We start from the raw sequence: 26,902 nt of genomic DNA on the forward strand, positions 1-26,902 counted from the left end.
CTGCTCTCTGACCGGCAGGGAGGATTTCCCCACCAATCAGAAGAGGTGTTTGCCGCTCTGTCATGCATATGACAGCGTGTCAAACACTGTATTGTATTGACCCGAACCCCATTCATTCAAGTGAATGAGGTTCGGGTCTGCTCTGCTGCATGACAGGCTGAATGGAATCATCATTCAGCCTGCCATCTAGATGTAGCAGAGCAGAGTGATGTCACATCCAGCTGTCCTTGACTCTTCTGCAGCAAATACGCTGCAAGAAAAGTCAACCAGCGTATTTGCAGCGTTTTTTTCACCATCCATTGAAGTCAATGGGTGAAAAACGCTGAAAGGAGTGACATGCTCTGTCTAAAAAACACTGCAAAGCACAAAATCCTGATCACAAAAAAACCAGTGTGTGTCTATTAGATTTTTGAAATCTCATAGGCTTTGCTGCTAATGAGAAAAGCAGCTGAAAATTAGCATAGAAAAGCAGCAAAAAATGCTGCAAAAACACCCTGTGTGAACTTACCTTAAAGGTGACATAACCCCCCCAACCATCACCCCATTGCCACTGCTACAGGACAAGGCTAAGCATCAGATTTGGTGCACCTTTTCTGGAGTGGCTGAGAGCTGATGATTTTAGTCTTGGAGGGGGCAGTATCTGTGGCCCCTTCCTAGGCTATTAACATCAGCCTGCAGCTGTCTCTGGTTAGATTTTATATATCAATTTTTTTTTCTGGGCTCCTCTTGTAAAGTAGCCAGTAAAGGCTAAGCAAACAGCTGTGAACTGATATTAATAACCTCGAAACCTTTGTGGCTATTGGCTGCTTCCCAGAACATGGACCTCAGCCGTTGGCTTTCCCTCTGCTAGTTATGAAAATTAGGCAAGAGCCCGCACAATATTTTTTTTTAAATTAACATTTGCTGTTTGATTACTGCCTATGTTGGTTCATTTTGTTAATGCTCCTACATAGGCTGGATGTGTTTGTGTTTACTTGCTGGCTTAGTTTTCATTACTAAACCTAGGGCTTGGTGTCAATGACAGCTGCTGACACCAACCCCTAATACCATTACCCTGATGCCTCACTTCGTCAGAATGAAAAAGGTGGTGTTGAACCAAGAAACTGCATCACAAAAAGCCTTCATTGCTGTACAAAAGTGTGGCAAAACACAGGTTTTTGCCACAGCATTTTTGCTGCCAAGAGATGCAGAAACCTTGCAGAAGTTTCTGCAAGCAAATACTCAACATGCGCACATACCTTTAAAATTAAAAAAAAAAATAAAAGGTTTGGCTGCCAGAATGCTGAGAGGCAAACTCAAAAAGATCTTGGTCCATAAGACATAAAATAGTCTTGCCTTCAAGAGGTTACTTTTTCATTTACCGTTTTTGGTTCTGATGTTTCAAAGATTCAAGGGTTTTGACAATTGCCCTTTAAGAAAACCGCTTGTCACTTATGATTTAAGTTTGCTTTCTAATTAGAAAAATGAAATTCTAAGAAGATGAAATGTCTGCTGGAAAAATAAAGGGAAAAGCAGCAGGTATTAAATGAGGTTAAATTACCATTAGCATTGCGCCATCGATAGCTTCATCCTTGCTGTAAATTGCTGTCAAGTTGTTTGTGTTCTCTCTATTGGAGACGCAGAGGATGATTGAGATGTGGGATATGTTTCACTAATGATCTCATTCCAGCTGTGTCTTAAGATGTCAGCAAAGTCCCTGGGGGCTCCGGTTCCCAAATTCAATACTTTTTTAATTCTTGCAGCAAAACAAACATACATTGGGGTTCTAGCAGGTGAATTGGATTTAGGGCTAGTCCTTGTTAGGTACAAGCCCTTAGTAGATAATTTTGTATAATGGAGTAAATTATGATTTATCCTTAATTTTACATGATCCAGTGACTCTGTGTATAATATTATTGGTTAGCCAATAAACATACTTTCCACTCTTTGGAGCACAGAGGATGGCCTTCATCGGGCAATTTACAAATGAATGACTGAGACAGGAGCACAATTTTAGAAAATATTCCCAGACATTTGTACATGGGTAGGATGGGGAGATGCATCCTAAAGAGAAGTTAAAGTAATTAAACTAGGGAAGTGGAGTTATGGTAGAGATGAGAAGTGTGTCCTTGTAGTGGGTCATAAATTCATGTGGAAGACGGAGTGTCAGGGGAACACCGGAGAGATCATTGCTACCAATTTGTCAAGGGATACAATTCTGCTGCCTTTTTCTCAAGACAATTATGCAATTGGCTGACGATTGATGGATGATGCCACTGCTGCTTTCACTACTAAACCGAATATTAAGGAGTTCAAAGTGAACGTACAGTATATACACATCCAATTCCAACGCATGTACGGTAATCTATATACCCTGGTATGGTCACTGACCTCTCCACAGTAACAAAAGGCCGATTGGACATCTGTTACAGGTAGCGTATGGCTTCAGGGGTGAGGTTTACTGAGCAAGAGGAACGGAGCGATTACATTTTATGTATTTTATCCTGAAAAGCAGGCAGTGTTTATAAAACAAATATGCAAACATGTTAAAAAAAATAGGAACCAAAACAATATGGTATATACAATAACATTGGACAAAAATTATGACATAAGAAAAAGTACTAAACCTATGTAATGGAAATGGTTCAGAGCTTAGCGGAGGGAAGCAGATCTGTTGTTGTAATTACCTGTTCATGGCACTAGGTCCTACTTTAATAGAGGTTGAAGTGTCAGCTCTTTCTCACTTGCCCAGTTAATCCCATATGTTCAATGTGAGGGTGTTACGTCCCCTCTCCTTAGATGGCTTTATGGATTTCACAATTTTTCTTTACCACACTTAGTCCGTTTGTCAAACACTTGAAAATTTTTAGCAGCTTAAATTCATCTTGCTCTCTCCTTCGCGCGCTCTCTCTCCTTCGCGCGCTCTCTCTCCTTCGCGCGCTCTCTCTCCTTCGCGCGCTCTCTCTCCTTTGCGCGCTCTCTCTCCTTTGCGCGCTCTCTCTCCTTTGCGCGCTCTCTCTCCTTTGCGCGCTCTCTCTCCTTTGCGCGCTCTCTCTCCTTTGCGCGCTCTCTCTCCTTCGCGCGCTCTCTCTCCTTCGCGCTCTCTCTCTCCTTCGCGCGCGCTCTCTCTCCTTCGCGCGCGCTCTCTCTCCTTCGCGTGCGCTCTCTCTCCTTCGCGTGCGCTCTCTCTCCTTCGCGCGCTCTCTCTCCTTCGCGCGCGCTCTCTCTCCTTCGCGCGCGCTCTCCTTCGCGCGCTCTCCTTCGCGCGCTCTCCTTCGCGCGCTCTCCTTCGCGCGCTCTCCTTCGCGCGCTCTCCTTCGCTCGCACTCTCTCTCCTTCGCGCGCTCTCTCCTTCGCTCGCACTCTCTCTCCTTCGCGCGCTCTCTCTCCTTCGCGCGCTCTCTCTCCTTCGCTCGCTCTCTCTCCTTCGCTCGCTCTCTCCTTCGCGCGCTCTCTCTCCTTCGTGCACGCTCTCTCTCCTTTGCGCGCGCTCTCTCTCCTTCGCGCTCTCTCGCCTTCGCGCGCTCTCTCTCGCCTTCGCGCGCGCGCTCTCTCTCTCCTTCGCGCGCGCTCTCTCTCTCCTTCGCGCGCTCTCTCCTTCGCGCGCTCTCTCTCTCCTTCGCGCGCTCTCTCTCTCCTTCGCGCGCTCTCTCTCTCCTTCGCGCGCTCTCTCTCCTTCGCGCGCTCTCTCTCTCCTTCGCGCGCTCTCTCTCTCCTTCGCGCGCGCTCTCTCTCCTTCGCGCGCGCTCTCTCCTTCGCGCGCGCTCTCTCCTTCGCGCGCGCTCTCTCCTTCGCGCGCGCTCTACCCTTCGCGCTCTCCCTCTCCCCTTCGCGCTCTCCCTCTCTCCTTCGCGCTCTCCCTCACTCCTTCGCGCTCTCCCTCTCTCCTTCGCGCTCTCCCTCTCTCCTTCGCGCTCTCCCTCTCTCCTTCGCGCTCTCCCTCTCTCCTTCGCGCTCTCCCTCTCTCCTTCGCGCTCTCCCTCTCTCCTTCGCGCTCTCCCTCTCTCCTTCGCGCTCTCCCTCTCTCCTTCGCGCTCTCCCTCTCTCCTTCGCGCTCTCCCTCTCCTTCGCGCTCTCCCTCTCCTTCGCGCTCTCCCTCTCTCCTTCGCGCGCGCTCTCCTTCGCGAGCGCTCTCGCTCTCCTTCGCGCGCGCTCTCCTTCGCATGCTCTCGCTCTCCTTCGCTCTCGCTCTGTCCTTTGCGCGCGCTCTCGCTCTGTCCTTTGCGCTCTCGCTCTCTCCTTTGCGTGCGCTTTCGTTCTCTCCTTTGCGCGCGCTCTCTTCTTTGCGCGCGCTCTCTTCTTTGCGCTCGCTCTCTTCTTTGCGCGCGCTCTCTTTGCGCGCGCTCTCTCTCCTTTGCGCGCGCTCTCTCCTTTGCGTGCGCTCTCTCCATCGCTTTCGCTCTCTCCTTCTCGCGCGCTCTCGCTCTCTCCTTTGCGCTCGCTCTCCTTTGCGCGCGCTCTCGTTCGATCCTTTGCGCGCTCTCTCGTTCTCTCCTTTGCGCGCGCTCTCTCCATCGCTCTCGCTCTCTCCTTCGTGCGCGCTCTCTCCTTCGCGTGCGCTCTCTTTCCTTCGCATGCGCTGTCTCTTCTTCGCACGCTCTCTCCTTCGCGAGCGCGCTCGCTCTCCTTTGCGCGCGCTCTCCTTCGCGTGCTCTCGCTCTCCTTCGCGTGCTCTCGCTCTCCTTCGCGTGCTCTCGCTCTCCTTCGCGTGCTCTCGCTCTCCTTCGCGTGCTCTCGCTCCTTCGCTCTCGCTCACTCCTTCGCGCGCTCTCTTTCGCGCGCTCTTTCGCGCGCTCTCTCTCCTTCGTGCGCTCTCTCCTTCGTGCGCTCTCTCCTTCGTGCGCTCTCTCCTTCGTGCGCTCTCTCCTTCGTGCGCTCTCTCCTTTGTGCGCTCTCTCCTTCGTGCGCTCTCTCCTTCGTGCGCTCTCTCCTTCGCGCGCTCTCTCTCCTTCGCGCGCGCTCTCTCCTTCGCGCGCGCTCTCCTTCGCGCGCGCGCTCTCTCCTTCGCGCTCTCGCTCTCTCCTTCGCGCTCTCGCTCTCTCCTTCGCGCTCTCGCTCTCTCCTTCGCGCTCTCGCTCTCTCCTTCGCGCTCTCGCTCTCTCCTTCGCGCTCTCGCTCTCTCCTTCGCGCTCTCGCTCTCTCCTTCGCGCTCTCGCTCTCTCCTTCGCGCTCTCGCTCTCTCGCTCTCTCCTTCGCGCTCTCGCTCTCTCGCTCTCTCCTTCGCGCTCTCGCTCTCTCGCTCTCTCCTTCGCGCTCTCGCTCTCTCCTTCGCGCTCTCGCTCTCTCCTTCGCGCTCTCGCTCTCTCCTTCGCGCTCTCGCTCTCTCCTTCGCGCTCTCGCTCTCTCCTTCGCGCGCTCGCTCTCTCCTTCGCGCGCTCGCTCTCTCCTTCGCGCGCTCGCTCTCTCCTTTGCGCGCGCTCGCTCTCTCCTTCGCGCGCTCGCTCTCTCCTTCGCGCGCTCGCTCTCTCCTTCGCGCGCTCGCTCTCTCCTTTGCGCGCGCTCGCTCTCCTTTGCGCGCTCTCTCTCCTTTGCGCGCTCTCTCTCCTTTGCGCGCTCTCTCTCCTTTGCGCGCTCGCTCTCCTTTGCGCGCTCTCTCTCCTTTGCGCGCGCTCTCTCTCCTTTGCGCGCTCTCTCCTTTGCGCGCGCGCTCTCTCTCCATCGCGCGCGCTCTCTCCTTTGCGCGCGCTCTCTCTCCTTTGCGCGCGCTCTCTCTCCTTTGCGCGCGCTCTCTCTCCTTTGCGCGCGCTCTCTCTCCTTTGCGCGCGCTCTCTCTCCTTTGCGCGCGCTCTCTCTCCTTTGCGCGCGCGCTCTCTCTCCTTGGCGCGCGCTCTCTCTCCTTGGCGCGCGCTCTCCTTCGAGCGCGCTCTCTCCGAGCGCGCACGCTCTCTCTCCTTTGCGCGTGCACGCTCTCCTTTGCGCGTGCGCGCTCTCCTTTGCGCGTGTGCTCTCTCCTTTGCTACCGTGCTCTCTCTCCTTTGCTCGTGCGCTCTCTCTCCTTTGCGCGTGCGCTCTCTCTCCTTTGCGCGTGCGCTCTCTCCTTTGCGTGCGCGCTCTCCTTTGCGCACGCGCTCTCTCCTTTGCGCGCGCGCTCTCTCTCCTGCGCGCGCGCTCTCTCTCCTGCGCGCGCGCTCTCTCTCCTTTGCGCGCGCTCTCTCTCCTGCGCGCGCGCTCTCTCTCCTTTGCGCGCGCTCTCTCTCCTTTGCGCGCGCTCTCTCTCCTTTGCGCGCGCTCTCTCGCTCTGTCCTTTGCGCGTGCTCTCTCCTTTGCGCGCGCGCTCTCCTTTGCGCGCGCGCTCTCCTTTGCGCGCGCGCTCTCCTTTGCGTGCTCTCGCTCTGTCCTTTGCGTGCTCTCGCTCTGTCCTTTGCGCGCGCTCGCTCTGTCCTTTGCGCGCCCTCTGTCCTTTGCGCGCGCTCTCTCCTTTGCGCGCGCTCTCCTTTGCGCGCGCTCTCTCCTTTGCGCGCGCTCGCTCTCCTTCGCGTGCTCTCGCTCTGTCCTTTGCGCGCGCTCTCGCTCTGTCCTTTGCGCGCGCGAAGGAGAGAGAGCTCGCGCTCTTTCCTTATTTTTTTTATTTACAAAAAATATACAGATATACAGTGTATGTATGTATATATATATATTTATAATAGCTATTCTAAAGTGTATTTTCAAAGTAAGTACATAGGGTCTAAGATTTATGTAATAATGTGTAGCGTTTGTTTGTGAAATCTGGTGACAGATTTGCATTAAGGGTCAGAAGATTCTTTTGTATCTGTTATCCATAGTGGGTGCTGGTCCTGTAAACTGATTTACAACCATGACTAATTGGTGAAATTACAGTCGAGACATTATGATTTATACATGTATTTAAAATAAGTTATTTTTGTTTTACACATTAAAACAACCTGCTGTAGAAACACAAACATGTAATGGCCTTCTATCTCCTCATAGGATACGTAGATCCAATGCAGACGATGAACGATGTAATTGCTCATTTGGATGCGATTGTCAGCTTTGCTCACGTTTCTAATGGAGCTCCAGTGCCATATGTTCGCCCAGTCATCTTGGAGAAGGGACGGGGAAGAATTGTGCTGAAAGCTGCCAGACACCCATGTGTTGAAATGCAGGATGATGTGGCGTTCATCCCCAATGATATAACGTTTGAGAAGGAGAAGCAGATGTTCCATATTATCACTGGTAATTTGTCAGTGTCTTCAGCTTTTGATTCAATGATCAGCTAATTACTGATGAACATGATTTAGTATGACCTAATACAAAAGGTGGTTTCATTATTTTCTTAAAAGGGTATAATTTAATTTGTTTTCCATCTTTCATTGTCTGTTTTTGTTATTTTGCTTCTGACATTAGTATGAGATTTTTACATTTATTTTTATTTGATTTTTTTTATTATGAATAATGCAAATATATAATTGGTGAGAAATGCTCCAGCTGCATTTTCAGCCCTGAAACCCATTCATTCCCAGGCACACCTTTACTGATCAGGCAGGGTCATATCGCGTTCACTGAGCAGCTGTCAGGGTCAGATTCCCCTCCACTGGGGCATTAGGCATGGCCAGATCCTCCACTGGGACAGCGGGTGGGGCCGGTTCCCACCTCAACTGAGACAGCGGGTGGGGCCGGTTCCCACCTCCACTGGGACAGCGGGTGAGGCCGGATCCTCCCTCCACTGGGACAGCGGGTGGGACCGGCTCCTCCCGCCACTGGGACAGCGTACGGGGCCCGACTCCACCGTCCATTGGCACAGCGCTTGGGGCCTGACTCCACCGTCCATTGGGACAGCGGGCGGTGCCAGACTCCACCATCCACTGGGACAGCGGTTGGGGCCCGACTCCACCGTCCACTGGGACAGCGGGCAGGGCCACTTGCACGTCATAATCAGACTGGATCAGATCCCCCTCACTGATTTAGAAATTGTTGTATTGGTGATATGCAATCGTTGGAGATGCTAACTCCCTTACCTAGTTTAAGTTTTGATCATCTTCTGATAAATTCCCTTTTAATATGTTAAGCATTTACAGGGATCCTGTTAGGGCTACTATGCCGCCAGCATAACATTACGTAATTTGTTCCGACATTACAACAAGGACTGGCATCTAGGACATCAAGAATTTTCAGAATGGGTTCGATTAAAGGATCTGAGGCAAAGCATTAAATGTTTAATTTTAAAAGGTGGAAATGTTTTTGTACGATATCAAGTACTTTGTTACTAATGTTAGCATTATGGTGGCGATTTAGGAAGCATAGGGAATCTGACTGGTTCCCTACATTTTTATAGTGGGGTAGGTTGTCGTGCAGATAAATAGTAAGCATGACTTACTATACTGACTTTTGCAGGAATATTCTACTCTTAGTTATTTGCTTCTTTTTACTAACAGGTCCAAACATGGGTGGTAAGTCCACATATATTCGCCAGACCGGAGTGATCGTTCTTATGGCTCAGATTGGCTGCTTTGTACCTTGTGACTCTGCTGAAGTGAGCATAGTGGACTGCATTCTTGCCAGAGTGGGTGCCGGTGACAGTCAACTTAAAGGAGTTTCTACATTCATGGCTGAGATGCTGGAAACTGCGTCTATCCTCCGGTATGTTATTATTCATACATATGCACATTTTTTTAATTCTGCTGTATTTTGCCAGACGCGTGTGTCGCAAACATCACCCACTCGATGCACATGTGACTCAGATGCGACTGTAAATGGGGACCCCGCTTCTCGTACTCACTCGTCCAACTGACTACTGCAATTAGCTAAGCGTACGTCACAGCTAGCTCACATACGCACCAGACTTTTTGCTGCCACCACTCGCCGTTTTGTTAGGTCAGCGAGACAACTGCCCTGAGTAACACACTAGTACACATGCACACCCTGCTTTCCCAAGCACGAGACGGGTACATTTCTTGCACTCTGGCATGAACTGTGTATCACAGCTAGGTTATGCTTTCTTTCTTTGAGGTTGTGTGTACATTTAGAGCAACAATAAACTTATTAAGAGTACTCCGGGGAGATAAAAAAAAAAATATTCTCATGGCAATGCCTTCATAAACACTAAAGTTAACATGAATAGTGCTGTTTGTAATCCTCACAGTACCCGCAATTCAGTGTGACACTGGAGCTGCTCTTCATGGCTCCCCGTCCAGCTCGTTGGGTCACAAATCATTGGGAGTGGCTTCATCCCTGCTTCTAGTAGCAGCCAGCCACCTGAAAATGTCTCCTTGTTTGCCAAAAAAGGTTACAGCTCCCAGAATATAGCAACAAAAAACAATTTTTTTTAAAGAAAAAAAAAGCATTTTTACTGTGTGAACAGAGCAAATATAAGAATGACTATCCCTGTACTGCTTTGATTTATATCTTTACTGTTGAAAAAAATGAGAGATTGCTACTGAACATTTAACCCCTTCTAGCATCCTAACAAAATAAAATGAAAAGTGATGCTAATATAAAGTAGACATATGGGTAATGTTATTTATTCATTATTTTGTTCAGTATGACTAACTGGTTTAAGGATATAGAGATGGGAAGTTTGAAAATGGCAAATTTTTCTGAATTTTGACCAAAATTCCAATATTTTCACAAACACAAAACATGTCGATCTGAATCCTCCACTAACCTAAAGTACAATGTGTCACGAAAAACATTCTCCAAATTAGTGGGATCCGTTGAAGCTTCCAGAGTTATTACCACATAAAGTGACACTCGTCAGGCTTCAAAAATTTGTCCTGGTCATTAAGTTTAAGTTGTCTCAGTCACTAAGGGCTTAATGATTTACTTTTTGTGCGTATAGTTTCTATGTGTATGAAGAGGGTCCGAAGAGAGCTGTTGGCGCACTCCTGATTAAGGTGTGTAACCACTATTAGTTTAAGGTCACACATGATGGGAATTAATAGCCATGAATCTGACAGCAAATCTATTAGGGTGTGTGCACACGCTGCGGATTGATCCGCACGGATTTTGCAAAATCCGCAATTAAATCTACAGGTCAAAAGACCTGCGGTTTATCTGCAGATTAGCCTGCGGTTTTGCCCTGCGGTTTATCACCTCTACAATGGAGGAGACGGTAAACCGCAGCGGAATCCGCAGAAAGAATTGACATGTCCATTCTTTCTGCGGATTAGAAACCACAGCAAAATCCGTGCGGAAAAATCCGCACCGTCTGCACTGCGGTTTCCATTTCCCATAGGATATTATGGTACTGTACACCGCAGCAGAAACTGCTGCGGATCCGCAGGGCCAAAACCACTGCGGATCCGCAGCAGAATCCGCAGCGTGTGCACACACCCTTATTCTCTGCAGAATGAACCCCTCCTACAATTGAACGTACTTTAATCTACGTCAAAAATCCATGACAGTTTGCTAAAGTGAGACTACTGTAATGTAAAAAAAAAAAAAAAATCCCAAGCTTCAATACGCAGGAATAAAAATGAAGCTTCCCATAAAACCACAGATCAAGAACCGATGGCTTTCAGATGGCACCTGTGGCTAAAAAAATAAAAAATGTCCTCCAATTGCAGATGAGTGTCGCTGCGTTCTCGATTGTTCTTGGACCCTCATTACATGATCTTTATATTTAACTGTAATGGCTTTAGATCACTCTGCCCAACGGGCTGAGACAGATGTTCCTCCCTTATGGCCAATAGTTGCATCAATTATGGATGATTGATGTAATAATACCCGCATACAGTTACACATGATGGAAGACCTGAATGTCACATGATAGAGAAGACGGTGGAGCCACTTCTGTCTTCACTGCGCTTCATACAGCGCTGCACATTGTCTGCTGACTTCTCAATCCAGCACATTGTCCGTCATGTCAGGTAGCAGATTGACCTAATTAGTAAGCGAGGTGAAGTGAAGTGAAATGCTGGACAGAAAAAAGCCTAATGATGTCAAAGCACAAATGCACAGATGAAGCCAAGTTAAGTAAGACAAGATGCTGCAGCGCCACTCACTCTGCCGACCTCCGTAGAGCTTGATTTGTAACAGTGCTATCATTGCATCTGCCAGCATGGGAGATTTGGAAGATTTGTGTTTTGTTTTTTTCCCTATTGGACTTCTAGTGTGCACTTTCATTAGTATGCAGCCCTCGTCCTTTGTTTTTTCACCACTTGGGGGATGATCTGTATGCACCTCATATTTCGCTTTAAAAGTAGCCATACACAGATGGAAAATATACGTGTATACACCGATGTGTGATGAAAATCTCTGTAACTATCAGCATGCTCCACTTCTTTCAGAAGCAGATTCCGGGCCATGTCTGTTGTAGTATCAGCCCAAATGGCACGATAAATAGTCAAAGAATCTATAATAATAAATGCCCTAACCAGCTTCCGGTTGTAACAACTTCCGTCCAGTTGTAACCGGTGACGTCACCACACACACACGCACATGTTAACCCTCAACACACCACACCGCCTCAACACACACTCCTCTCACCTTTCACCTCCACTCATGTCCACTCACTCTTTCACTCCACATACGTTCCTTTCTCTCACTCCGTTTCTCATACTCACACCGTCATCGTCGCTGCCCCGACATCTTCCTCCGTCGCCGCGATCCAGGATCCAGATGTTCTCCAGGCCGCCGACATGTTCTTGCGGGACGCCATCTTGGATTTCGTGAAATCCCGCGATATTAAAGATGGCGTCGCCGCAACAACATGTCGCTGGCGTGGACGACATCGGGATCCAAAAAGATGGCGTCGGCGAAATCTCGCGAGATTACGCCGACGCCATTTTGGATCCCGATGTCGCCATGCCAGCGACATGTTGTTGCGGCGACGCCATCTTGAATATCGCGGGACTTCACGAAATCCAAGATGGCGTCCCGCAAGAATATGTCGCTGGCGTGGGCGACATCGGGATCCAAAATGGCGTCGGCGTAATCTCGCGAGATTTCGCCGACGCCATCTTTTTGGATCCAGATGTCGTCCACGCCAGCGACATGTTGTTGCGGCGACGCCATCTTTAATATCGCGGGATTTCACGAAATCCAAGATGGCGTCCCGCAAGAACATGTCGGCGGCCTGGAGAACGCCTGGATCGTGGCTGCGGAGGAAGATGTCGGGGCAGCGACGATGACGGTGTGAGTATGAGAGATGGAGTGAGAGAGAAAGGGTCGTATGTGGAGTGAAAGAGTGAGTGGATGCGAGTGGAGATGGTGAAAGGTGAGAGGAGTGTGTGTGTTGAGGGTTAATATGGCAAGAGGTGTGATGCTATCGCATCCTCCCGATGCAATAGCATCGGGCCATAATCTAGTTCTCTATAAACACTTAAGGGCTATTTACACTGCTCTATGAATGATCATTCCTTGGAACGCTCTTCTCGCTATAATCATGCCGCCGATCACCCGATAAAACGAGACAAACGCTCAGTCGACAAAAGATCGACGTTTTCGGCAGTGCGTCGTCTGTGTAAACCGGATCTGTACTGCTAAGAACAGTAGCAGAATATGTTCAGATGTACACTGACCGATCTATGACCGATCCTCCAGTGTACATCTGAAACATGGTCTACCCTTGTAAACAGGCTGTTCAACAACCACCAATCAGCAAACAAGTAGCAGATCTGTGTTTATTTAGAGCTGCCAGTAGTCAGGTGTCGGGGAGATTGGCTTTATTTAAAGGATATCTGCCACCATGTTTTTGCTGCCTCATTTAAGAACAGCATGATTGTAGGTTCATAGACCCTGATTCCTGTGATGTGATTTGTATAACCCCGTCCACACCACTGATTGGCAGCTTTCTGCCAATACACAGCATACACAGACATCTGCCATTTAGTGGTGTGGGCTGGGATATACAGAGCTCCTGAATGCGGAGGAATACATGGCAACAGGTTTACTAGTCCTTTAATAATAATATCCTGCTGATCAAAGTAAGTGACACATGCAATACTGGAACCAGGTTATCTGGCTCTACATCATGCTCTTCTGAGATTAGGTGGCACAAACCTGGTGACAGATTCCCTTAAATTATGGGAAACATGTTAAACATTCTGCCTAATTTTGAAAAGTCCTGGAAAACCCCTTGAAGCCTCCATAGTGGCTGCTCTCTGGTATATTATTGAAACAATCCAAGTTCTTGTTGCTGGTTATTTCTTCTGCAGGAGAAAAAAATAATAGGTATATACTTTAGGCTGTGACATTTCATACCACGACTTTAATGTTTGCATCTGTCTGCAGCATCTTGTCAGCCTTTTATTGCTGTGGATAATTGCTTTGCCTTAATTAAGGCGAATGGCGGTGGCAGACTATAAAGCTACGAGGAAAGCGAAATTTATCTGGAACAGTTGGAGTTTTCACCAAATTGGACACGAATATCATTTTGTAAGGCATACATAAAAGAAAGGGAGCATGCAGATATGCTAAGCCGCATCAGGCTATGCCATAATGTATGGTCCACGAGTGGAATTTCAGTAGAATTTTCTGAATTTTGCTTTATTAACCCCTTCATGGCCGGAGTTTTTTTCCATTTTGCGTTTTCGTTTTTCACTCCCCTTCTTCCCGGAGCCATACGTTTTTTATTTTTCCAACAATATGGCCATGTGAGGGCTTGTTTTTTGCGGGACGAGTTGTACTCGTTGGACGAGTTGTACTTTTGAACGACACCATTGGTTTTACCATGTCATGTACTAGAAAACGGGGAAAAAAATCCAAGTGCGGTGAAACTGCAAAAAAAAGTGCAATCCCACACTTGTTTTTTGTTAGGCTTTTTTTTTGCTAGGTTCACTAAATGCTAACACTGACCTGCCATTATGATTCTCCAGGTCATTACGACTTCATAGACACCAAACATGTCTAGGTTCTTTTTTATCTAAGTGGTGAAAAACAAATCCAAACTTTGCTTTAAAAAAAAATTGCGACATTTTCCGATACCCATAGCGTCGCCATTTTTCTTGATCTCAGGTTGAGTGAGGGCTTATTTTTTGTGCGCCAAGCTGACATTTTTAATGATATTTTTGGTGCAGATACGTTCTTTTGATCGCCCGTTATTTAATGCAGTGTCGTGGCAACCAAAAAAAACTTAATTCTGGCGTTTTGATTTTTCTTTCCCGCTATGCCGTTTAGTGATCAGGTTAATGCTTTTTTTTATTGATAGATCGAGCGATTTTGAATGCGGCGATTCCAAATATGTGTATGTTTGATTTTTTGTTTTATTTTTAATGGGGCGAAAGGGGGATGATTTAAACTTTTTATATTTTAACTTTTGGCATGCTTCAATAGTCTCCATGGGAGGCTAGAAGCTGCCATAGCCCAATCTGCTCTGCTACATAGAGGCGAAGCTCAGATCGCCTCTGTATAGCAGAATTACAGACTTGCTATGAGCGCTGACCCACCGGGTGGCATTCATAGTAAGCCGGCATCAACAACCATAGAGGGCTCAAGGAGACCTCTGGTTGTCATGTCGACACACCAGTGAACCACGATCACGTGGTGCGGATCACTGGTGAGCGTGTTTCTGTCCGGAAGCGCTTGTTAAATGCCACTGTCAGTTTGACTGCGGCATTTAACTAGTTAATAGCCGCGGGCAGATCGTGAGCCGCCAACTGTTAAAAACCTTTTTTCCTGGGTGGTCACCAGCTCCTGTGTAGTTTGCTATCCACAAAACTTAGGGGAACAGGATCTTCTATTCTCTCTGTAGCAGATGATCCTCATAAGCAGCAGCATGGTGGACAGTTTTATAGTAGTATTAAGCAGTGTAGCCTTGAATCCATCTCTGTGGGGAGATAAAAGCAGCTGCATCGTCTCGGTCTTTCTTCCTCTGCCTCTAACCCTCAGGGCAGCATAGACAATTAATTCCTCAGGGATCGGAAAGCCCTTCTTGTCTCTTAAGCCCCCGTTACACACTACGATATCGCTAGCAATATCGCTGTAAAGTCACCGATTTTGTGACATTGCAGCGATATTGCTAGCGATATCGCTGCATGTGATGCGTACCTCCGACCGGCTCCCCCGCTGTTTATCGCTGATCGCGCGAGAAGCTCCTGGACCATTCCTCGTCGTCAGCTTCCTGCTGCGCTTCCTGTGGCGCTGACGAGCGACGCGTGGAGCCGGGCGGGAGGATGCAGGATCGCCGCGTCTGACAGGTAAGTAGCGACCCCCGTCCCCAGCGATGTCGCTAGTGAGATCTGCCTGTGTGGCAGCTCACTAGCGACCACCTAGCGATGCACCAGCGATCCTGACCGCGTCATATCGCTAGTCGGGATCACTGGTGCATTGCTAGGTGTAACGGTACCCTTAACCCCTTCCTGACATCCGACGTACTATCCCGTCCATGGGACCCGGGCCCCTATGCCCATGGACGGGATAGTACGTCTACCGCGATAAGCGGCGCCCACGTAGTGAGCGCCGCTGATCGCGGCCGGGTGTCAGCTGATTATCACAGCTGACACCCGGCACAATGTGTCAGGGGCGGTCACGGACCGCCCCCGACACGTTAACCCCTTGCACACTGCGATCAAACATGATCGCGGTGTACCGGGAGTTAAAGGGAAGCATCGGCAGGGAGGGGGCTCCCTTCGTGCTTCCCTGAGCCCCCCACGGCAGCGCAATGTGCAGCACTGCTGCCGGGGGCTCCTTTCCTGCATGCCCTCGAATCCAGGATGGCGACGGGGGCCTTCGGGGGCCTGCAGGAAGCTGGCTTCCTCAGTGCCTGCAAAGCGCAGGCATGAGGAAGCCTTGTGCACTGCCTGTGACAGATCGCTGATCTGTCACAGTGATCTGTGATGTGACAGATCAGCGATCTGTCACAGAACAGTGATGTCCCACCTGGGACTATTTTAATAAAGTAAAAAAAAAATAAAAAAAAGTGTTAAAATAATTTTAAAAAAATCGCCAAATAAATTACAAAAAAAAAAAAATATATTCCCCCAAATAAATCCATTTTTTGAAAATAAAAAAAAAACAATAAAAGTACACATATTAGGTATCGCCGCGTCCGTAACGACCCGCCCTATAAAACTGTCCCATTAGTTAACCCCATTAGCGAACCCCTTAAAAAATAAAAATAAAAAACGAAGCAAAAAATAATGATTTATTATCATACCGCCAAACAAAAAGTGTAATAACGCGCGATCAAAAAGACGCATATAAATATCCATGGTACCGCTGAAAACATCATCTTGTCCCGCAAAAAACGAGCCACCACACAGCATCATCCGCAAAAAAATAAAAAAGTTATAGCTCGCAGAATAAAGCGATGCAAAAATAATTATTTTTTATATAAAATAGTTTTCATTGCATAAAACCGACAAAACATAAAAAAACGACCTAAATGAGGTATCGCTGTAACCGTACTGACCCGAAGAATAAAACCGCTTTATGAATTTTACCGCACGCGGAACGGTGTAAACGCACCCCCCCCCCAAAAGAAATTCACGAAACGCTGGTTTTTGTTCATTCTGCGTCCCAAAAATCGGAATAAAAAGCGATCAAAAAATGTCAAGTGCCCGAAAATGGTACCAATAAAAACGTCAACTCGTCCCGCAAAAAATAAGACCTCACATGACTCGGTGGATCAAAATAGGGAAAAATTATAGCTCTCAATATGTGGTGATGCAAAAACTATTTTTACAATAAAAAGCGTCTTTTAGCGTGCGACAGCCGCCAAACATAAAAACCGCCATAAATAGTAAATCAAACCCCCCGTTATCACCCCCTTAGTTAGGGAAAAATAATAAAATAAAAAAAAAGGATTTATTTCCATTTTTCCATTACGGTTAGGGTTAGGGCTAGGGTTAGGGCTGAGATTAGGGTTTAGGGGTGTGTTGGGGTTCGGGTTGGAGTTAGAATTGGGGGTTTCCACTGTTTGGGCACATCAGGGGCTCTCCAAATGCAACATGGCGTCTGATTTCAATTCCAGCCAATTCTGAGTTGAAAAAGTCAAATGGCGCTCCTTCCCTTCCAAGCTCTGACATGCGCCCAAACAGTGTTTTACCCCCACATATAGGGTATCAGCCTACTCAGGACAAATTGCAAAACAATTTTTGGGGTCCAATTCCTCCTGTTACCCTTAGGAAAATAAAAAATTTGGGGCAAAAATATCATTTTTGTGGAAAAAAATGATTTTTTTATTTTCACGTCCGAGCGTTATAAAATTCTGTAAAGCACTTGGGGGTTCAAAGTGCTCACCACACATCTAGATAAGTTCCGTGGGGGGTCTAGTGTCCAAAATGGGGTCACTTGTGGGGAGTTTCAATAGTTTAGGTACATTAGGGGCTCTCCAAATGCAACATGACACCCGCAGAACATTCCCTCAAAGTCTGCATTCCAAAACGTCACTTCCGAGCCCCGACGTGTGTCCATACAGTAGTTTTCTCCCACATATGGGGTGTCAACGTACTCAGGACAAATTGCACAACAACTTTTGGGGTTCAATTTCTCCTGTTACCCTTGGGAAAATAAAAAAATTAGGGATTAATTGATCATGTTTGTGGAAAAAATACGATTTTTTTATTTTCATGCCCGAGCATTATAAACTTCTGTGAAGCCCTTGGGGGTTCAAAGTGCTCACCACACATCTAGATAAGTTCCTTGGGGGGTCTAGTTTACAAAATGGTGTCATTTGTGGGGGGGTTTCCACTGTTTTGGTACATCAGGGGTTTTCCAATCGCGACATGGTGTCCGATCTCAATTCCAGCCAAAAACGTCAAATGGCGCTGCTTCCCTTCCGAGCTCTGCCATGCGCCCATATAGTGGTTTACCCCCACATGTGGGGTATCAGCGTACTCAGGACAAATTGCACAATAACTTTTAGGGTCCTGTTACCCTTGGAAAAATAAGAATTGAGGGTGAAAAGATCATTTTTGTGGAAAAAATATGATTTTTTTAATTGTACGGCTTTATGTTATAAACTTCTGTGAAGCCCTTGGGGGTTCAAAGTTCTCACCACACATCTAGATAAGTTCCTTAGGGGGTCTAGTTTCCAAAATGGTGTCATTTGTGGGGGGTTTCCACTGTTTTGGTACATCAGGGGTTTTCCAATCGCGACGTGGTGTCCGATCTCAATTCCAGCCAAAAACGTCAAATGGCGCTGCTTCCCTTCCGAGCTCTGCCATGCGCCCAAATAGTGGTTTACCCCACATGTGGGGTATCAGCGTACTCAGGACAAATTGCACAATAACTTTTAGGGTCCTGTTACCCTTGGGAAAATAAAAATTGGGGTGAAAAGATCATTTTTGTGGAAAAAATATGATTTTTTAATTGTACTGCTGTACGTTATAAACTTCTGTAAAGCCCTTGTGGGTTCAAAGTTCTCACCACATATCTAGATAAGTTCCTTGGGGGGTCTAGTTTCCAAAATGGGGTCACTTGTAGGGGGTGTCCACTGTTTAGGTACATCAGGGACTCTCCAAACGTGACATGGCGTCCTATCTGAATTCCAGACAATTTTGCATTGAAAAAGTCAAACGGCGCTCCTTCCATTCTGAGCTCTGCCATGCGCCGAAACAGTCGTTCCCCCCACATATCAGGTATCAGCGTACTCAGGACAAATTGCACAATAACTTTTGCAGTCCAATTTCTCCTGTTACCCTTGGTAAAATAAAAAAAATTGAACCTGAAGTACTTTTTTTGTGAAAAAAAGTTAATGTTCATTTTTTTTTTTAAATATTCAAAAAAATTCCTGTGACGCACCTAAAGGGTTAATAAACTTCTTGAATGTGGTTTTGAGCACCTTAAGGGGTGCAGTTTTTAGAATGGTGTCACTTTTGGGTATTTTCTGTCATATAGACCCCTCAAAGTGGCTTCAAATGTGATGTGGTCTGTAAAAATAAAATGGTGTTGTAAAAATGAGAAATCGCTGGTCAACTTTTAACCCTTCTAACTTCCTAACAAAAAAAAATTTTGGTTCCAAAATTGTGCTGATGTAAAGTAAACATGTGGGAAATGTTAGTTATCAAGTTTTTTGGGTGCCATATCTCTGTGATTTAAGGGCATAAAAATTCAAAGTTGGAAAATTGCGAAATTTTCAAAATTTTCGCCAAATTTCCATTTTTCTCACAAATAAACACAAGTTATTTGAATGAAATTTTACCACTAACATGAAGTACAATATGTCACGAGAAAACAATGTCAGAATCACCGGGATCCATGGAAGCGTTCCAGAGTTATGACCTCATAAAGGTACAGTGGTCAGAATTGTAAAAATTGGCCCGGTCATGAACGTGCAAACCACCCTTGGGGGTGAAGGGGTTAAGACTGATTTTAGCAGTTTTTGCGAGTCATAGCTCAGTTCAGGATATAAAAAAGCTAATATCATTGAGTGTATTTATTTTTGCTTGATTAATTAAAAGATTTTGCAAAACTACAGCACATATTTAATACTTCCATGATGTCTGTTGTGCTTTTTTTGTGTGTATGTTTATTAAGGTATATATGGGTGTTTCACCTCACTCTTGTTCCTACGCATTCCAAGACCATATTACCACTCCACATTACACAATGCAAAATATAAAAGCAGGCCAGAAAGCATCATCTGTAAAATGTTACACTGGACTACTGAATACACAATGTATCCCTGACACGCAGAAGATTGATGAATATGTAGATGGTGTGCGGAGATATACCCTACTATTTTTTTGTATGTTTTTTTGAATGTCCCCTTCATTTTCTTGTACATAGTTCACAGGTAATTATCACTTATGACACGGGAGAAAGTAGGCAAGGCATCCATGTCTGCCCAGCGTCTTCCTTGTTACCATATGATGGCCAAAGACTTGTACCCAATTCTAGTTGAATTCATTGTGTCTCATTGCAGATCAGCTACAGAGAACTCTTTGATCATCATCGATGAACTGGGCAGAGGGACCTCCACCTACGATGGCTTTGGACTAGCATGGGCTATCTCAGAGTACATCTCTACAAAAATACAGGCATTTTGCATGTTTGCCACTCACTTCCATGAATTGACGGCTCTGGCTGACCAAGTGCCTACAGTGAACAATCTACACGTTACGGCTCTAACGACAGATGAAACGCTTACCATGCTCTATCGGATCCAAACAGGTAACAGTCTGCAACTCTTCCTCCCCCACTTATTGGCACTATATTTCATGGTCACTGCTTGTATGCAGAATATATAGCGGACGTAAATATTCTTATAATGCTTGAAATCGCCAATATTTATATCTATGTAAATTCTCTTTTGTCACTTCTATTCAGCCATGTTTTATGGGAAATCTTAACGGCAACAAGTGTGGGCACTATTATAGCTCCCACCGGTCTCAAATTTAGCTTTCATGAAGTATAGATTTGCAGTAAAACTTCACCTCTCTTATATACCCTTGCAAAGCAATTTGTGACAATAAAAGGTACTGATCAGTAGTTATTTTAGGTTGTATCCCTAATTGCTACAATATATTTCTTGAGTGTGTGAGTATATACAGTGTATATACACTGCTCAAAAAAAATAAAGGGAGCACTTAAACAACAGAATATAACTCCAAGTGCATCAAACTTCTGTGAAATCAAACTGTCCATTTAGGAAGCAACACTGACAATCAATTTCACATGTTGTGGTGCAAATGGAATAGACAGCAGATGGAAATTATTGGCAATTATCAAGACACCCTCAATAAAGGAGTTGTTCTGCAGGTGGGGACCACAGACCACATCTCAGTACCAATGCCTTTTGGCTGATGTTTTGGTCACTTTTGAATGTTGGTTGTGCTTTCACACTCGTGGTAGCATGAGACGGACTCTACAACCCACACAAGTGGCTCAGATAGTGCAGCTCATCCAGGATGGCACATCAATGCGAGCTGTGGCAAGAAGGTTTGCTGTGTCTGTCAGCATAGTGTCCAGAGAAACAACAAATCAGGGGGGCGATCATAGGATTATACCTGGTGGTCTAGTGAGATTTCTATTAGAGCAGGGATCCACTCACCTATCCAGGTTGTACACGAGAGAAGCCTGTAGTAGTTAGTAAGGAGCCGGCCGTCAGACTGTTGGGCGTGGAGTCCAAGCTGTCATGTGACTGGACACATCATCAAAGGTCCTGCAGGTCTCCTAGTAATGATGCCTATACTGCTACACCCCCAGCCCTCAAGGAGGGGTATTGTTAAATGAAAAGAAAAGTGCGGTCAGGCGGAGCTCTGAGCATACAAAAGAGGGCAAAAGGTTAATGTAAATATACAGACCTTTATTTACGCAACACGTTTCGGCGGCTGAATACCGCCTTCATCATCACCTGATGAAACGCGTTGTGTAAATAAAGGTCTGTATATTTACATTAACCTTTTGCCCTCTTCTGTATACCCAGCGTTCTGGCTGACTGCACTTTTCATTTATCGTAGTGTCCAGAGGCTGGAGGTGCTACCAGAAGACGTGGAGGGGACCATAGGAGGGCAACAACCCCAGCAGCAGGACCGCTATCTCAGCCTTTGTGCAAGGAGGAACAGGAGGAGCACTGCCAGAGCCCTGCAAAATGACCTCCAGCTGGCCACAAATGTGCATGTGTCTGCACAAACGGTTAGAAATCGACTCCATGAGGATGGTCTGAGGACCCGGCGTCCACAGATGGGGGTTGTGCTCACAGCCCTACACCTTGCTACCCTCCAAAGAAATGCCACCCCACACCATTACTGACCCACTGCCAAACCGATCATGCTGAAGGATGTTGCAGGCAGCAGATCGCTCTCCACAGCGCCTCCAGACTCTGTCACATGTTCTCAGTGTGAACCTGCTTTCATCTGTGAAGAGCACAGGGCGCCAGTGATGAATTTGCCAATCCTGGTGTTTTGTGGCAAATGCCAAGCGTCCTGCACGGTGTCGGGCTGTGAGCACAACCCCCATCTGTGGACGTCAAGCCCTCATGGAGCCAGTTTCTAACCATTTGTGCAGACATGCGCATTTGTACTAGTAGAGAACCGTGTGCACTACTAAGGAAGGTGCCGTAGTAGGATCCCACACCATGAAGTAATAAAAAATAAACTAGGCACTCAACTTAAAGATGAATTTTTTTGACTTTTAATGTAGTCAAGGCAAAACGTTTCGGCCGCATTTGGCCTTTATCAATTACGGTATGGTCACTTTCACAAGAGTATGGGGCGTTAAAAGAGGAACATCCCCAGTGGTAAACAAGCCAGGGGACCTGGATGTGTGCACGTGCCTGGAGAAAGACGCAGCGTCCGCCGCATATCTATCCAAACCTCATTATTTTGAAGCTTGTCCCGCGCAGTTGACAAAATTTATTTGCAGCAAGACGTTACTGTAATAAATAAACCTCACAGTGATGTTCCTTGAAATATCAATGGGGTTGAAGTGTTGGCTTTGTAAGGTGTATATTGCCTTCTCATTGCACTCTTTTATTTTACCGGTGTGTGGGGCTTTGATGACATTAAACTAAAGACTTGCCGCTGCAGTGGTCATTGATCTGTTTGTATAAGGACTTTCTAGTAATTGCGTTTTCTCTCCGGACTGCGGCAGCTTATTGCAAGCCTCAAACGTACATCGGGCAATGATACTGTATTTATGCTTTAAAAAGAAATCCTTTATTACAAAGGGACTGGATAATGTGCTGATGATTATAATTAATTTATCCCACTTTAATCTGTATGCTTAACTACGGTACGAACGATGGAGGGTGATTAGATTGTATTAATACCAGCAATCAGTGCAAGTCTGAATTCACCCTTTCCTGTTATATGAATTGTGTGAAGATCGCAGTACCTGTCCTCAGGACTTCCATGGGCCAGGTATTGGGATTCAAACACAGATATTATTTATTTTTTTATTCTCCTGACTTATATATCGCCATTAATTCCACAGAGCTATACAGACATTATCAGCACTGTCCTCATATGGTTTCACAATCTAGATTTCCCTATCAGTATGTCTTTGGAGTGTGGGAGGAAACTGGAGAACCATGAATACCCATGCAAACATGGGGAGAACATACAAACTCCTTGTAGATGTTGTCCTTGGTGGGACTTGAACCCAGGACCCCAGCGCTTCAAAGCAGCAGTGCTAACCACTGAGCCACCGTAGATTGTATAATATGGCTTCTTGAATTCAGAGTCTTGCATGAACTGGTTCAATTTCCAAATTCCTATTGACATTGACACATTTTTGATTACACTTAAATAAATGGCAGTGGAAAAGAAGAAACCAGGCATCTAACCTTGATATAAAGTAATTGAGCTATACTCATTTCTGCAGACATTGTAAAGCTAAATATCTATGTACAGCCCTGCCAGGACCTTCCTCCTTAATGCAGTGCAATAAAAGTATCTCTCTTGTGCCTTATTGTGGAGGTCGTATCCATCTCTGGACAGTATAGATACAGTTAGGTCCATATATATTTGGACAGAGACAGCATTTTTCTAATTTTGGTTCTAGACATTACCACAATGAATTTTAAATAAAACAATTCAGATGCAGTTGAAGTTCAGACTTTCAGCTTTCATTTGAGGGTATCCACATTAAAATTGTATGAAGGGTTTAGGAGTTTCAGCTCCTTAACATGTGCCACCCTGTTTTTAAAGGGACCAAAAGTAATTGGACAATTGACTCCAAGGCGATTTCATGGACAGGTGTGGGCAATCCCTTCGTTATGTCATTCTCAATTATGCAGATAAAAGGCCTGGAGATGATTTGAGGTGTGGTGCTTGCATTTGGAAGGTTTTGCTGTGAAGGAAACATGCGGTCAAAGGAGCTCTCCATGCAGGTGAAACAAGCCATCCTTAAGCTGCAAAAAAAACAGAAAAAACCCATCCGAGAAATTGCTGCAACATTAGGAGTGGCAAAATCTACAGTTTGGTACATCCTGAGAAAGAAAGATAGCACTGGAGAACTCATCAATGCGAAAAGACCTGGGCGCCCACGGAAGACAACAGTGGTGGATGATCGCAGAATAGTCTCCATGATGAAGAGAAACCCCTTCACAACAGCCAACCAAGTGAACAACACTCTCCAGGAGGTAGGCGTATCAATATCCAAATCTATCATAAAGAGAAGTCTGCATGAAAGTAAATACAGAGGGGTCACTGCACGGTGCAAGCCACTCATAAGCATCAAGAATCAAAAGGCTAGACTGAACTTTGCTAAAAAAAACATCTAAAAAAGCCAGCACAGTTCTGGAAGAACATTCTTTGGACAGATGAAATCAAGATCAACCTCTACCAGAATGATGGAAAGAGAAAAGTATGGTGAAGGCGTGGTACAGCTCATGATCCAAAGCATACCACATCATCTGTAAAACACGGCGGAGGCAGTGTGATGGCTTGGGCATGCATGGCTGCCAGTGGCACTGGGTCACTAGTGTTTATTGATGATGTGACCCAGGACAGAAGCAGCCGAATGAATTCTGAGGTATTCAGAGCCATACTGTGTGCTCAGATCCAGCCAAATGCAGCCAAACTGATTGGTCGTCGTTTCATACTACAGATGGACAATGACCCAAAACATAAAGCCAAAGCAACCCAGGAGTTTATTAAAGCAAAGAAGTGGAATATTCTTGAATGGCCAAGTAGTCACCTGATCTCAACCCAATTGAGCATGCATTTCACTTGTTAAAGACTAAACTTCAGACAGAAAGGCCCACAAACAAACAGCAACTGAAAACCACCACAGTGAAGGTCTGGCAGAGCATCAAAAAGGAGGAAACACAGAGTCTGGTGATGTCCATGAGTTCAAGACTTCAGGCAGTCATTGCCAACAAAGGGTTTTCAACCAAGTACTAGAAATGAACATTTTATTTACAATTATTAAATCTGTCAAATTACTTTTGGTCCCTTTAAAAACAGGGTGGCACATGTTAAGAGCTGAAACTCCTAAACCCTTCATTCAATTTTAATGTGGATACCCTCAAATGAAAGCTGAAAGTCTGAACTTCAACTGCATCTGAATTGTTTTGGTTAAAATTCATTGTGGTAATGTCTAGAACCAAAATTAGAAAAATGTTGTCTCTGTCCAAATATATATGGACCTAACTCTGCTTTTATGTAGAGATACAAACTGTATGAAAACATAATGACTGGAACTCTACGGGAAGAAGTGAGATGATGGAATTTGCTCATAATAGGGTGGCACGGTGGCTCAGTGGTTAGCACTGCAGTCTTGCAGCACTGGGGTGCTGGGTTCAAATGTCACCAAGGGCAACATCTGCAAGGAGTTTGTATGTTCTCTCCGTGTTTCTGTAGGTTTCCTCCGGATTCTCCGATTTCTTCCCACATTCCAAAGACATACTGATAGGGAATCTAGATTGTGAGCCCCATCGGGGACAGTGATGATAATGTCTGTACAGCGATGTGGAATTAGTGACGCTATATAAATAAGTATAATAAATAAAAAATATTATCACTGGACCACTCGTCACAAGGGAGATTAGACCATACTATAGCTGCATGAAATGCGAGCTAACACTGGGAAGAGTCAGGAAGAAAAATGCTTCAATTACTTGCTCTACATGGTGGAATGCTCTACCACCATTACCAATATCTGGATATTTAGAAGTACATTTCTATTATATAATATAGGAAAGATGTATATCTTTGTACCGTGTTAGCCAGTGGATAGAAAAATATTCAGGATTGAGAGTCCTCAGTGGTTGATACCTTTTAATGGCTAACTGAAAAGATGGTAACACATTGCAAGCTTTCCACACTACTCAGGTCTCTTCATCAGGCTAGACTAATACAAAATCTGAATTCACATATTTATGCACAATACAGCCTAGAAAAAATGCAATAGATAAGACAAGTGACGTGAAGCAGAACTATCAATATGGGAGAGGGAGAAACATAAATATAAACATTGGACCAGTTCATAGATAAGGAGTCTGGATGTTTTATGGTCCTCTGATTGGGGTCTAGTTCTGTGTTGCCCCGCAAGGTTTTAAAAGGAAATTCCTTAATTGATGTAAAAAGACATAAGTGCATTCAGTGCTGGAATGAATGTGTCGCATGGATTTATGTCTTTTTACATCAATTAAGGAATTTCCTTTTAAAACCTTGCGGGGCAACACAGAACTAGACCCCAATCAGAGGACCATAAAACATCCAGACTCCTTATCTATGAACTGGTCCAATGTTTATATTTATGTTTCTCCCTCTCCCATACTGATAGTTCTGCTTCACGTCACTTGTCTTATCTATTGCATTTTTTCTAGGCTGTATTGTGCATAAATATGTGACTTCAGATTTTGTATTAGTCAGCCTGATGAAGAGACCTGAGTAGTCTCGAAAGGTTGCAATGTGTTACCATCTTTTCAGTTAGCCATTAAAAGGTATCAACCACTGAGGACTCTCAATCCTGAATATTATTATATAATAGAGAGAGGAAATCTAGTATCAGTTTCCTTGTAGAAGCTGTTTTGCATTTCTCTATGAGTAGTTGCTTCATTTTCTTCTTTTTCTGTTTCTACTCATCAAATAGGATAAAATTCTATCGATGGATTTTCTGGGCTCTTCTAGGAGTTGCCCTAGGGGCATTTTGGGCAACACGACTGCTTAGCTGCAGGCAAGTTATATGCAAGCAAGTTACAGGGAGCGGAGTAAGGAAGCGGCTCTAGTGTGAAAGATGGATTTTATTAGAACAAGTCTCAGATCGCTCTTCTCCGATTCTAGGGATGATATTGAAGATTTATTGTTGCAGCTAGCTGGCAGTGTAATTGAATGTCGCAAGGTTATAGCACATCTGTGGTGCCAAGTGTACTTACATATGGAGTGCAGGATGTGTTGCTGATGTCTTGTCCAAGATGGGAAAAACTAAAGTGATTTTCAGAGCTTTGTTTCTTTTGTATCTTTCAAAGGCACCACTTTGGTGTACATATGTTTTGAAAATGTATTTTTTGTTTGGTGGGGGTGGCATCGAGTAAGTAAAAATAGTAATCTTGCTTTTGCCTCAGTTTTTTTTTTCTCATCATGGCATCAACTGTAGATTAAGTAATGTGCCATCGCTGTAGTTAAGGTGTGACACACATTATTTGTTCATTATG

At 45.6% G+C, this 26,902-nt stretch overlaps 1 protein-coding gene across 2 annotated transcripts in view; it reads left to right on the top strand.

Moving 5' to 3' along the window:
- The window catches only part of MSH2 (mutS homolog 2), a 194,231-nt gene that overhangs the window by 116,137 nt on the left and 51,192 nt on the right, over positions 1–26,902 (top strand). For both annotated transcript variants that reach the window (XM_073554007.1, XM_073554008.1), the window contains 3 exons: positions 6,907–7,152; positions 8,352–8,556; positions 19,724–19,971. In XM_073554007.1, the coding sequence (XP_073410108.1) occupies positions 6,907–7,152; positions 8,352–8,556; positions 19,724–19,971 (699 nt within the window). The remainder of the gene's footprint in view (positions 1–6,906; positions 7,153–8,351; positions 8,557–19,723; positions 19,972–26,902) is intronic.

Source organism: Dendrobates tinctorius, unplaced genomic scaffold, assembly GCF_039654945.1.
Source record: "Dendrobates tinctorius isolate UK_male_01 unplaced genomic scaffold, ASM3965494v1 ptg000205l, whole genome shotgun sequence".
Lineage (NCBI taxonomy): Eukaryota > Metazoa > Chordata > Amphibia > Anura > Dendrobatidae > Dendrobates > Dendrobates tinctorius.